At 46.7% G+C, this 12,703-nt stretch overlaps 1 protein-coding gene across 2 annotated transcripts in view; it reads left to right on the top strand.

Moving 5' to 3' along the window:
- Slco3a1 (solute carrier organic anion transporter family member 3A1) overlaps positions 1-12,703 on the top strand; it is a 281,528-nt gene that overhangs the window by 53,729 nt on the left and 215,096 nt on the right. For both annotated transcript variants that reach the window (XM_075952227.1, XM_075952228.1), the window contains exon 2: positions 3,177-3,642. In XM_075952227.1, coding sequence (XP_075808342.1) covers positions 3,177-3,642 — 466 coding nt within the window. The remainder of the gene's footprint in view (positions 1-3,176; positions 3,643-12,703) is intronic.

Raw genomic sequence — 12,703 nt, 5'->3', positions numbered from 1 at the left:
TCTTTGGGCCCTGCGCTGAAGGCTTCATTACAGCCTGCAGCGTTGGGAGGCAGGCAAGCTTAGTGAAAGGTACTTTGGTCACTGAAGATGACCCCCTGGAATCCCCATCTCCTTCCTTCCTTTCTCATCTTACTTCCTGGCTTTTGTGAAGCAACAGCATCCCGTTCCACCAAATAGTGCCCCCCCCATCATAGTCTGCCTATCCATAGATCTGAAATGATGATACCAAGTGATTTTGGACTGAAACCTTCCAAACAAGCCCGTGCAAATCTTCCTTCATGTTGTTTGTCTTAGGTATCTGCCGCAGCAGTGGTGATGCTAAGACACCATCAGACTGTCTGGGCCCCCTCGCCTGACTAGTCCCTGCTTTCTTCTCAGCCAGGCTTTTCTGTGCATCTTTCTAGACTCAACATGTGGTTCTCCACCTCCCAGTCAATTCTCCCTCCACACCACATCACCTGTTGAAAGCCATTTGGTCTGCCGTGCACGGTTCTGTCACAGCAGAAAGAAGCAAATAATTGAAGCTCTTCGTTTCCCTTGCCCAGAGCTTTCAGAAAGAGTATCGTTTGGGAGCCTCTTAGAGCCCCTTGTAACCAGGCCAGGGCCCGTTTATCTTCTGTTCTCAACAACTGCAATCTGGTATTCCGAGAAAGGAGCCATCTAATCTCCTAGCGTGGGCTGAGTGAGTTGTGGGTTGGCCTTGGCCGGAAAAGCACAAGGGAATTGGAACCTGAGTGGGAACCTTGGGCATGACAGAAGCTTCAAAGCTGCCCTGTGGGGCTGGCCCATGAAAGAGTGCTGAAGGAGAGAAAGATCCTCATCGTGTGTCATCGCCTTAGCAGCCTGCCTCTCACCTTCCTTCTGGGGATCAGATTCAAAGCTACCCTGGGGCCCAGCTGAGTCACTAACGCTGCGGGAGCCCAGGTACTAAGGTACTAAGAGCTTAAGCTCTTCAGATGGGGATAAGATCCTCTGGGCTCCGGGGATTTAAAATACATGTACTGAAAGGAAGCAAGGAGCAATAACCTGGCCACGCTGTCCTTTGACAGTATGGGCACACAGGGGGACTGATACCAGCAGATGGGACACGGCTGGAAGCCTGCCAAGGCTTTGGTGTTTATAACCGTGCCCCTATGTATAATCTTAGAGGAAGGGACTCTCTTCGCTGCCCTTTCTTTAACAGCACATACCCACTTGGTCCACAAATGTAGGGCAGTCTGCCTGAAAGAAAGTTCTGCAATGCCCCTCCCTCCTTTCCTGTCTGTCCCTGTGTGCTGATGAGGGACATCATCCATACCCTCCCCAAGGCCTCCATAGAAGCCTAGAGGTTTTGTCCACCTGCGTTCATTTCTTCTTTCTTCCAGCATTCCTTTCCCATATGTGGTGTGGCTGTTAAAAGCCCGGATGCTCCCAGAGAAACAGAAATACTGGTGCTCGTCAGGTCTACAGCTCACCCTTTCACAGAGCCCACATGTGCATGGGTTAGGTTTATCCTGGCCCTGGCTCTTACTGTCGCTTCACAGATGAGCGTGTTAAAGCGCACAATAACTTGATTACCTGGAGTTAGGATGAGGGTGAGCCCATGTGATACCCACCCTGGCCCTTGTACTTCACTGCTTTTCCTTACTTTCCTGCCATGAGATGGAAGGCTTTCCTGGCTAGTCGATTTGCACCATTATTCCAGCGTTCATATCCATCACGCTAGGGCTGATAGGATTATGATTTCTCAGCATCAGAGCCGAGGGAGGGTAACTGAGCTGGCCAGGGTCACAGTGGAGGGAGGAAATAGCAGGGATTCATCTCTGTTTTCTATCTCGGTGCCCTGCACTCCTGCCTCCACACTGCACGGACTGCCCCGTTCCTCACAGTGGTGCTCCTCACTAACGATCCGGGTCAGTCCTCCACTTCGTCAGGAATTCATGCCCATCTTGTTCATACCTTCGTGCAAAGTGCTTCTTCCTGGCCCAGCAAGGACCTCGGTCATCTGCCAGATCTCTCATGACAGGGACAGCTGTCTTTTTGTGATACAGGTCACGGTCCCCACAAACAGGAGAGGGACTCCATCACTCCCTCAATAAGCCTTATGATAAGTGTCACCCCTTGGCCCCCCAGGGTGGACTGTGCTTTGTTTTGTGAATGTGATCTTTTATCAATAGATGTTCTAGTTGTATCTGTGTGTACTTTCCTGCCAGGTGGCCTTTTAAGGCCAGGTGTCCTCATTTTTCTGTCCTCTTTATGCAGGCCATTGCCAGGCAAATAGCATATGTTTGGTAAATATTGTCAAACAAGTACAGGCAGACAGGAATACAAAAGAGGGAGACAAGGCAAAAATATCCCATGAAAATTTCCTGGGCAAGCTACAGTGTTTAGAACAGACAGGAGGGGGCTTGTCGTTGTTGTTTGTTTGTTTTATAAGATATTCCTTTAGGCAAATCCGTGTCATTTAGAAACTCCCAGAAGGAAGGATAGCTAAGTATGATCCCACTCCCAGGCCTGTTTGTGTCAGTCTGTGATCCCAGCTGTTTGGGAAGCTGTAGGAGGAGGACCAAATAGGTTCAAGACTCTTCTGGCCTACAGAGTGAGTGCAAAGCCTTCCTTGCCAACAGAGAGTGCATTCAGGGTTGTTATGGCCTCCTGAGATGCTGTCTCAAAATAAAAAGTGAAAAGAAATCTGGGAATGTAGCTCAGTGGCGGTGTGTTTCCCTAGCATGTGTCAGGTCTTGAGGTCAAATCCCTAGCACCCGGAAAAGAATGGATAGGTGGATGCACGGATGAATATATTATATTCTATTGAGCTAAGCTAGCTAGCTGGTCAGCTTTGCTACCTAGGTTGTTTTGACTGGTAGAGCATATATTTGGGAGTGTGTAACCTATGGATGTTGGGACTTACGACAACTTTGTAGCCTCCCCTCCTCCCCCATGAAGTACATGGCACTCTTGAAGATACAGGCAGATATTGGGAAAAATCATCTTTGATACCATGAAAGTGAATTCTCCAGTTAAATTAGGGTTTCAAACGAAGGGAATGCTTCTCCGATTCATTCATTGGGCTTCTACTTGCCTTTGACATCTGGTGCCGCGTTACCAGGCAGGTGGGAGGGTCCAGGAAGAACAGGGCGGTGTCTTAGGGAGGGTCTTCTAAGACAGACTTTGAAATTGCCTTTTCCCACCCTCAGGTGAGCGTGTTGACCACCCTGGAACGCAGGTTCAACCTCCAGAGTGCTGATGTGGGCGTGATTGCCAGCAGCTTCGAGATTGGGAACCTGGCGCTGATTCTCTTCGTGAGCTACTTCGGAGCACGTGGGCACCGGCCACGCCTTATTGGCTGCGGCGGCATCGTCATGGCCTTGGGCGCACTGCTATCCGCACTGCCAGAGTTCCTCACCCACCAGTACAAGTACGAGGCTGGCGAGATCCGCTGGGGCGCAGAGGGCCGCGACGTCTGTGCCTCCAATGGCTCCAGCAGTGATGAGGGGCCTGACCCCGACCTTATCTGCCGTAACCGGACAGCCACCAACATGATGTACTTGCTGCTCATTGGGGCTCAGGTGCTGCTGGGCATCGGTGCTACCCCCGTGCAGCCCCTGGGGGTCTCCTACATTGACGACCACGTGCGGAGGAAGGACTCCTCGCTCTATATAGGTAGGCGCTGCTTCTTCTGTATGTGTCGGTATACTGGTGCAAAGTTGGGACCCTGTTTTCCTGGGGCACTGGTTCGCGGAACTGGCTAACCATCTCCAGGGTTTTGCAAAACAGCGATACCCACATTTAATGCCCAGGAATTCTCACATGCGTGATGCAGGGGCCAACCAACTAGAGCACTTTCGAAAATCTTTCCAAAGGATGTTTAGATGCTTCCTGCATCTTACCAGACCTTGGAGGGGAAGATCTGGTCTGGAGGGGTTTGGGATTAATCTGCTGTGTGTGTGTGTGTGTGTGTGTGTGTGTGTGTGTGTGTGTGTGTGTGTGCGTGCGCATGTGCAAAGAGATTTGGGGCTTCCTAGTGTTCACCCAGATATATTTGGGGTCTTCATCTAGGAAACCTCAACTTTGGAGAATCAAAACCATCACCTCTTATTTTTCCCCCATTTTGGACCTAAAGCAAGGCAGTTGATTGCACTGTTGACATTTGGTATAACCCAAAGCTGGTGACTTCTGGTAATGTTTTCACTAACAGTCCACTCAGGAACTGGGTGTTTAGGAAGAAACGAAGGATGTGCAAACTTTAAAAACCATTTTCTGCCGTAGTAGTTTCTGATATTTTAGACCAGAGAGGTGGAGGAGCCCCATGGTCTAGGGTTTTCAGAAACAGCTAAGTGGCAGTTTGCTCACGTGACAAATGATGTCCTTGATCAAGTGCAGGTGGCTTGAATGGTTGCTTGCCAGGTATCTCCAGCCCTGACTTACTACGTCTAATTTTGCCTCCAATGGAGACATTCTCAATCACTGAGTGTGGAACTGAGAAAATGACCTCTACCTGAGCAATGTCACTGGCATCAATGTGCCTTGAGGCATTAAGCTCATTCTAAAGGCTTAAGTGAAAATCGAATTTGAACCAAATTCGACACGAGCTTCATGTCTACCAGGCTTCTACTTTATGCAGCCCGGGATTTATGAGGTAGGCTAGATGGGAGCAGGTAGCCACCAAGAGGCTTGCTGTAGAGTTGATGCCTTGATTGAACAGGTGTGTTCCATATAGATCTGCGACCTTTATGTGAGAGGAGCTGTGGGCGGGAAAAGTAGAGAGAGCACCTTCCTGTCCAGAGCTGGAACAAGGCAAACCCAGGGAGAACCTAATTGAGTGATAGTACTTAGGACTGTTGAGTTAAAGACGCACAGTCCTGGCCCCCTCTCTCCATATGGTAAAGGCTTGGGTTGTAGCTGGGCAGGGTCCCGCTGATGTGGCAACTAAGGTGACCTTTTCATTTTTGCTGCTGTTAAACCAGCCTGTTGTTAAAACGGCATCCAGAACTTTAGGTGGACAATTGGTCTTCGATTTGACTGATGTCACCCCAGAGCCCTGGGAAAGAGGTTTTCTGGTAGCAGAAACAGATCACACACACCATGTGGAAGGAAATGGGCAATGAAACATTGAAAAATCTCTCCCTAGAAATCACTCCAGATTTCTTATTAGCTCTCAGTCAAGTAGGTTTAGGGCTTCTTGAACATTCCCTTGAACCTCTCTTCTTCGGGAGATGTTCTCTGATGAGTTACTCTCTACTATTTCTCCAACTGGATTGGATGTGAATTGTTTGCTAAGGGGGCATTTGGGTTTGGGAGATGGAATGTCGACCTAAGAGTAATAGGACAAATCAAGGCAAGATGCTTTTTTGAATTCTCTTGTGTTGTCCATGAGATGTGTCGTAAGCATCCAAATGTTTGCTTGGGCTCTCTTTTCTCTCTACAGAAGAGTTAGTTGGGTGTTATTTTTGCACAATACCAAGATATTGTAGTGCTCTGGTCTGTCTGACCAAATTCCAAAACATCGTCATCCACAACTGTGCAGATAGCTGTTCTGGGTCTCTCTGAAATAGTTTCATGGATCTGTTTAGAGGGAGTAGCCGAGGGCAAGCCTTCTGTACAGATCGGCCTCCATAGGTGGCTTTTCACTGACGTCTCTAAGAGCAGTTTCAGAAGGCCGTAGCATATGCAGAGAGGAGGTGGCTCATTCGTTTATGGCAGGGACCATAAAGACATGGCCACGGTCATGAAACTGTCACAGCATTTATCTAGTCTAATTAGGCCCTGGTCCTGGAAGCCTCTTAACATGGCTTTTGAACGTATTTGATGGAGCCCACTGCAGAGAGGAGGGCTGTCGGAAGTAAGGGGGACATGAAGCTGAGACCGTAGGTATAGATGTGAATTATATGGGAAGTGAGAGTATTTGTTACACCCAATTCCAGCTCCAGAAAAGCTTGTCTGGAGGGAGCCTTTTTTGTCAACATGTCTACTTAATTCTGGATCGGAGATGGAAGCAATGCGCATGCTATACATGGAACATGCTTGTTTCCAAGTAATCCTTTCTGTGTGGGCCTGGAAGGTCAGCCTACACTAACTAGTCTGCGGGTCATCAGAGACCAGACCTGTTGTTAGTTGTCTTTAGAGTAGGTCACCAGATGAGTGCTGGTCACACATCTATAGCAAGGTCATGGACTCCCACATCCAGACAAAAGTGAAGCTCTTCTGCTGAAGTCCCTCCAGGGTTTCCTATTGAAATTCAGGCTATTTCCACTGACTCTTGCCGAGCTCCTGAATTCTTGCATGGGCCGTTCAAAAGGCCAGCCCTGTTCTGAAGCCAGTCTTTTCGAGAATGAAGATGGAGTGGAGGCTGCTCATTACCGGGGGACAAAACTGGATGAATGAGGACTCAGCTCTCCTGGCAGCCTTTTCAAGACATTTCAATACGGCAGCGTGTGGGGTTCAGCCTCACAGGATGGCCGGATAATGACCTGTGGGTGGCGCCTGTCACTGTTTGTTTCCATGGGGACTGAGTGGGCAGGGTGGTGGTGGAAACTATTTGGGCCCTCCTGAGGTCTAAGAATCAACCCTTTAGGAATGCAGTCATGTCTTAACTCCACGTTGTGACCAGCCTCGTTTTCTTAGCCGTCCTTCTGTCTCTCCAAGTTCAAACTCATCAAGTGGTATTTGCTTTCTCTGGTAGTGTGAGGGGATATCATACTACATACTTTACAGCAGCCTTTTACTAGGTTGCTACTTAGTTTGTTGCTGCTTTATTTATTTATCGTTTTTAGGAATAGAAAGGTAAACAGATAATGATAATGATTTTCTTAAATAACTAGAGAAGGTATTTATCACACATTCCCCATTAGCAGGTTTTGAAATATAGGAAAAGAGTAACAAGAGAACAGTTACTCCTGGCTTTGTAATATATATAATTCTAGTCTCTTTTTCTGCATTGATGTCCTTTTCAGCAAAAGTGCACTTATAAGAAAAAAAAAGATTTTGTAATTTCTCTTAATATTTCATGAGCTTTGTTGCCCTGTTACTAAATATTCTTCTGTGGTTCTTGCTGCATACAAAATATTCCCCTGTGAACATACATCATGCAAGTAATGTAGTCTGTTGTTAAAACGGAGTTTTCAGAATTTCTGCTGTCAGAAGGGAAGCGGATGGCTAAACTGTGATTCCTAGAGATTAAATTATTTGCCCCTAATCACTTGATCTGGATGTTGGCTGGGCTCTGTCTGGGAGAGTGTTGCTTATTCCAGGGGTATCTGGTATCAGAGGTCCATTCAGAGGGCTGTGGTTGGCTGGTGGGCGCGTGGCCCAGGGTCCAGAAGAAGTCAAGGGCTTTCACCAGAGTGCTTGGAGCCTTCAGGAAATGTCAAGTGTCGTGAAGGGGAAAGAGATGGGATGGTGTTTGAAGTCCAAGGAGGGAGGTGCTGTTAGTGTGAATAGTGAGGGGTCCAAACTAGAAGAGGGGGTGCAAGAATAGGATAGAGACAGGAGGTGGGCATAAAGGGTTCTGGAAAGAGATGTATTCTTGTTCTATCATATATGAAGATGAATTGAGATCAGAGCTCAGCTCCTCAGACAAGGCGGCTGGTAAAGTCTCCCTTCTGCTCCAGCCTTGTGGGCAGTATACCACGCCCACTCCTCCCATTCTCAATTTGCTGCGGCCATGGGTACTATCCGGAAGTTGGCCTCACAGCGTGGTGGAGCTTCTCCTCCTTACAGCTTCCTCTGACCATCTTTCTATCTGTGTACCCTGGGCCCAAAAGACACATTTCTGCCCTCCTTTCCGTAGTGTGGTGACTCCCCTGAGTACCAGCCTTGCATGGCCAGGGAAGGGCTACTGAAAGCCTGAGTCTTCCTTGCTTAATGGGTTCCATCCTCACTTCTACTTCAAGGAGAGGTATCAAGGAATCAAGGACTGGAGGACTGGACCAGACAGAAGACAAAACCAAGTGAATGGAGGGCTTAGGACATGGAGGCTGTGCATCAGTTTGCTGAGCACAACACCCTTCACTGGGCAGAAAGAAAATGTTTACTCGCCATTCTTGAAAGGTTAGGGGTTCAAGGTCAAGTTTATAGGTCAGGCTGGGATTTCCTGAAGCCTCTCTCTGTAGCTCGGAGAAGGCTACCCTACTGCTGACTTTACTCTGGCTCTAGGCCCACGTGACCCTGGGATGACTTATATGACCTCAATTTCCTTCTCTAACAAGGCAAGTAGTCTGATTGGGTTAGGACCCATTCGTGGATGGGGTTGGGGGACACAACATTTAACCCCAATGACCTCTTCAAAGGCCCTATTCAACTAATTATTTAATGATAGAGTCACCGATAGTTTCAAAATATAGAGAAGTCCCCTGCACCTTTCATTCAGATTTTCTTCATGAAACATAATGATAGCTCAGTCAGTAAAGTGCTTGCTTTGTCAGAATGAGGAGTTGAGTTTGATCTTCAGACCTCATATTTAAAATATACCTGACTTGGCAACATGTGCGGTAATTCCAATGCTGGGGATGTGGACCCTGGGGGTTCTCTTGCCAGCCAGCCTAGCTCCTTTGCCAAGTTCCAGCAGTGAAAGACTTCTCAAAAGAAGGTTGCTAGTGCCCGAGGAGAGAGACACTCAAAGTTATCCTTTGGTTTTTTACTGCAGATGCATGTACCCACATAGAGGAACTCACATGTACACACACACACACACACACATGCAGAGTTGTGGCTCAGTGTTAGAATATTTATCTAGCATGCATAGGACTGGGAGCTTGACCCTGAGTGCCATAAAACAAAACAAGGAACAACAGCTTTCCCTTACCCCCCCAAAGAGGATGTGAGCATTGGAAAACACATAGCATCCACCGAAATTCCTCCTGTTTGCTTTGCTATGCACTCATTAGTTGGGGAAGTGAGCTATCTGTATGATAGTCCCATGTGTGTGCTATAGTTTTAATGACGCAGATCAGGATCAAGGTGAAGCCAGATCCTTTTGAACTATGCATGTGTGTTTGGCAGATTCATGCACAACACTAACACACAAAGAGGAAGACACAGACAGACGTGTGGCTACGACGTCTCTTGAGAATGGCTGTTCTGGAAGGAGTGGGATCTAGCCAAAGGGAAGTGGCTGTCTGAGGGCGTCTTGCAGAGGACCCATGTAGGGAGGGGAGACCGTGGCAGTGTGCTTGATTACACAGGACAATTGCTCTGAGCTTACTTGGCCACATCTTTTAGACCCAATGTGTTGTGTTTTCTTTGTTATCACTTATATCGAAACCCAGAGCAGCCCTCTGTGTTTCAGCTAATGATGCAAAGAGAATTATTCTCAGATTTCATCTGCCAAGTGTTAGTTTAGTACAGAGGTCACCGGCGTACCAGCCAGCCACCAAAGAGAACCGCTTTCTTTTTAGAGCCCTGGGAGCAAAGAGTTATTTTGCTTCTGATGAGTTTTTATTTTAACTTGACATTGGGTAAAATGGGTTTTAATTCTCCAAAGAGTGTGGGTCGGGTATGGATCAAATACACCATGACTGCAATTCTTCTGAAAGGAAATAATTGAGAAGCTGTTCCTCCTGGGAGCAGACGGAGCTCATTATATTCTTGCAACTTCATTGATACTGAAGTTTTCTCTCATTAATTTCTTCTTTTGAGCTCAGTGACACTGGAAGTGGTCAGCTCGTTTTGGCCAGGTTCCAGCCTGTCGTCCCAGCTGCTGGTGATAGGCCACTTCAGCGTGTTTTCGACAGTATGTTAAGCAGCTCACTGGGAGTCCTTATCTGTTGCTTCCAGACTGACTGGGCTGGTGGCTGCTTCTCATCCCTTTCTAAATGCGTGGATTTCACATTCAGTGGCTCACGGTCTCCTGGCTGTGCTCACCACCCAGGTTAACTTGGGCATTCTGAGTGAGGCTTCTTGCAGTCACTTCAAGATTTGAATTCTGGTTGCTCTGTGGACATCACTTCTGCAGATTGGCTTGGTTTCCTGTAGCTATGAACCCATCATCACCTTACCAGGTTACCATGGGATCTGGTAGGCACACTGTTCCTAAGCAACAAGAATTTTGTGTATCTTAAGGGGAGGGCAGAATCAATGAGCACCTCCTCGGTCCTCTTTATCGTGTCTCCATTTCTACATCTGGACACAGAGGCATAGATAAGTGATGGGCTTATCTGGATTGGGGACAGGACTTTGGATAAGAGTCCCTGGATTCTGATTTTCAACAGTGGGTGTGATCCATCTTGTAGAGCTGGGAGCTTTTCAGTCCTGAATGAAACTGCCATAGCTCTTCCTCTCCCACAGATGCTCTTCGGTGGCTCATCTCAGTCTATGAAGTACTTGTGCGTGCAGCCTCAGGATGCTGCGGGGCAAGTCTGTGTTAATTTAAAATTAATTTAAAAGAGCATGGCATTCTGAATTCTGACATGTTGCTTCTTAATTTGGGAGAATATTAGTTCAACTTTTTTATAATTTTATTCATTTATTTTTACATACCAATCCCAGTTCTCCCTCCTCTCTTTTCGCTCCCTCCCCTTCTCTCCACCCCATCTCCCACCCGCTCCTCAGAGAGGGTAAGGCCTCCCCTGGGAAGTCAACTAAGTCTGTCCCATTAACTCCTTGAGACAGGCCAAGCTCCCCTACCCAATCTAGGTTGAGCAAGGCATCTCTCTATAGAGAATGGGCTCTACAACATCAATTCATGCATTAGAGTTAGATCCTGGTCCCATTGCCTCTGGCACCCACCATAGACTACCCAAACTACAACATTATCACCTGTATTCAGGGGTTCTAGTTCGATCCTGTGCAGTTTCCCCAGTTGTCAGTCCAAAGTCCTTGTTCTCCCAGTAGTTCAGATCAGCTGGTTCTGTGGGTTTCCCCATCATGGTCTTGACCCCTTTGTTCATATTATCTCTCTTTCCCACCTCCTTTGTACTCCGGGATCTCAGCTCAGTGGTTAGTTGTGGATCTCTGCATCGGCTTCCATCTGTTTCTGGAAGAGAGTTCAAGCTTCTCTGGGATTGGGGACTGTAGGGTGCAAATTTAAAGATGTCATTTTTTTTAACACTGAGTAGTAATCCATTGTGTCAATGTACCGTATTTTCTTTATCTATTCTTTGGATGAGGGGCAAATAGGTTGTTCCAGGTTCTGGCTGTTACAAATAATGCTGTTTAGTTGGTTTTTGTTTGTTTGTTTTTAAAGAATGAAATTCTTGTTCTAACAAAATTGGGGGAAATGACATGAGCAATTTATGACTTGGGAAGGTAAGTCAGTATTTATTTAGGTATATTTCATCTCAATCGTTTCTATGTAAACACCTTTGCTTAGCTGTGATGATGCTGTTTGTCACCTTCAGGTTCAGAAGCCATCATTCTAAGGGCTACTACAGATTCGGATTTTGGAAATTTGGGGAATGTTTGCTTAGAATTTATGACTGTGTAGTCCTATTCCAAAATTCTAACTCTGACATGTTCTGAAACCCAAGGCTTGAGTGCCAGCATGATTTGGAGAAGAGGGCTTTTGGGATTTTTGGAGTAGGACTGTTCAACCCTTATAAACTTTTCTATGGCATAAAGGATGATACATATTTACATAATCGCATATCACTTTGTCATGCTGGAGATGTTGTACTTGGCTCTTTGGACATTTAGGGGATCAACGTCTATGGAAATTTAGCCTCATCCACACTAGCCAGAAACTGTTCAAGCTCAGGTTACCTCAAATATCGTCAGTGTGATTTGAAAGCCTGTTATTTGGCTCCCTATGACTCTTTCCAAAAGGTGAAAGGATGCTGCATCAGTACATCCTGCAAACAGGCTTTGGGCAGGCTGCGGCCTATGCTGCAGGGTTGCAATTTTAGTGCTGTGTTAACAAACAAGCAGAGCCAACTCGGTAGCTTTGGGGATCCTGTGGTCCTTACCTCATCCCCTCAACCTCAGCTCAGTGAAGCATGCAAAGCCAGTTTTTCCAGCTCTACTGGTATGATTATGATTATTATATTTTAACATATCTTTTATCACATGAATGACTGGCCTGCATATATGTCTGTTAACCAGCTGTGTGCCTGGTCCCTGTGGAGGTCAGAATTGGGCATCAAATCCCCTGGAACATCAGTGACAGGTGCTGTCATCCACTGGGTAGGTGCTGGAAATTGAACCCCAGTTCTCTGCAAGAGCAATCAGTACTTTTAGCCACTGAACCATCGCTCCAGCCGCACCAGAGCTGCTATTTTAAGAGAGCCTAGAGATACCTATTTTCCAAACAAAGCACATTGCCAACTCATTGAAATCCCTCAACCTTGGACTAAATAATTGACCAAACAACTTAAGGTAACAATGATTGGTTTTAGCTCATGGATTGAGAGGACAAAGTCCATTGTGATGGGGAAGGCATGGTGGTGGGCGGTGGGAGTGTGCAACTTGAACTTTTCACTTCTCGAAACGTAACAGGAAGTGGGATTGGGACTTGAAACCTCAAGATCTGCTACCTCCCTAGCAAACTACTTCCACAAGCTAAGCCTTTCTTCCTTAAGTTTCCACAGCTTCCCCAAACAGTGCTACTTGCCTTTGGGAGATGTTTTGTATTTAAACCACATCAGTGAGTCATCGCTGGCAGCCCCTATTAGGACTTTCCTGTGTTGATCAGGCAGCCACCACGTCTAATGCCTTATAAAATTAAGAAAGATGAGCCAATTATGATACAAAGTATAGAAAAGGAACAAAATCATTTTTCAAGACTAAAGGG

The sequence above is a fragment of the Microtus pennsylvanicus genome, chromosome 18 (genome assembly GCF_037038515.1).
Source record: "Microtus pennsylvanicus isolate mMicPen1 chromosome 18, mMicPen1.hap1, whole genome shotgun sequence".
Classification (NCBI taxonomy): domain Eukaryota; kingdom Metazoa; phylum Chordata; class Mammalia; order Rodentia; family Cricetidae; genus Microtus; species Microtus pennsylvanicus.
The sequence above is the reverse complement of the archived record's forward strand: the minus strand, read 5'-3'. Positions and strand labels throughout refer to the sequence as shown.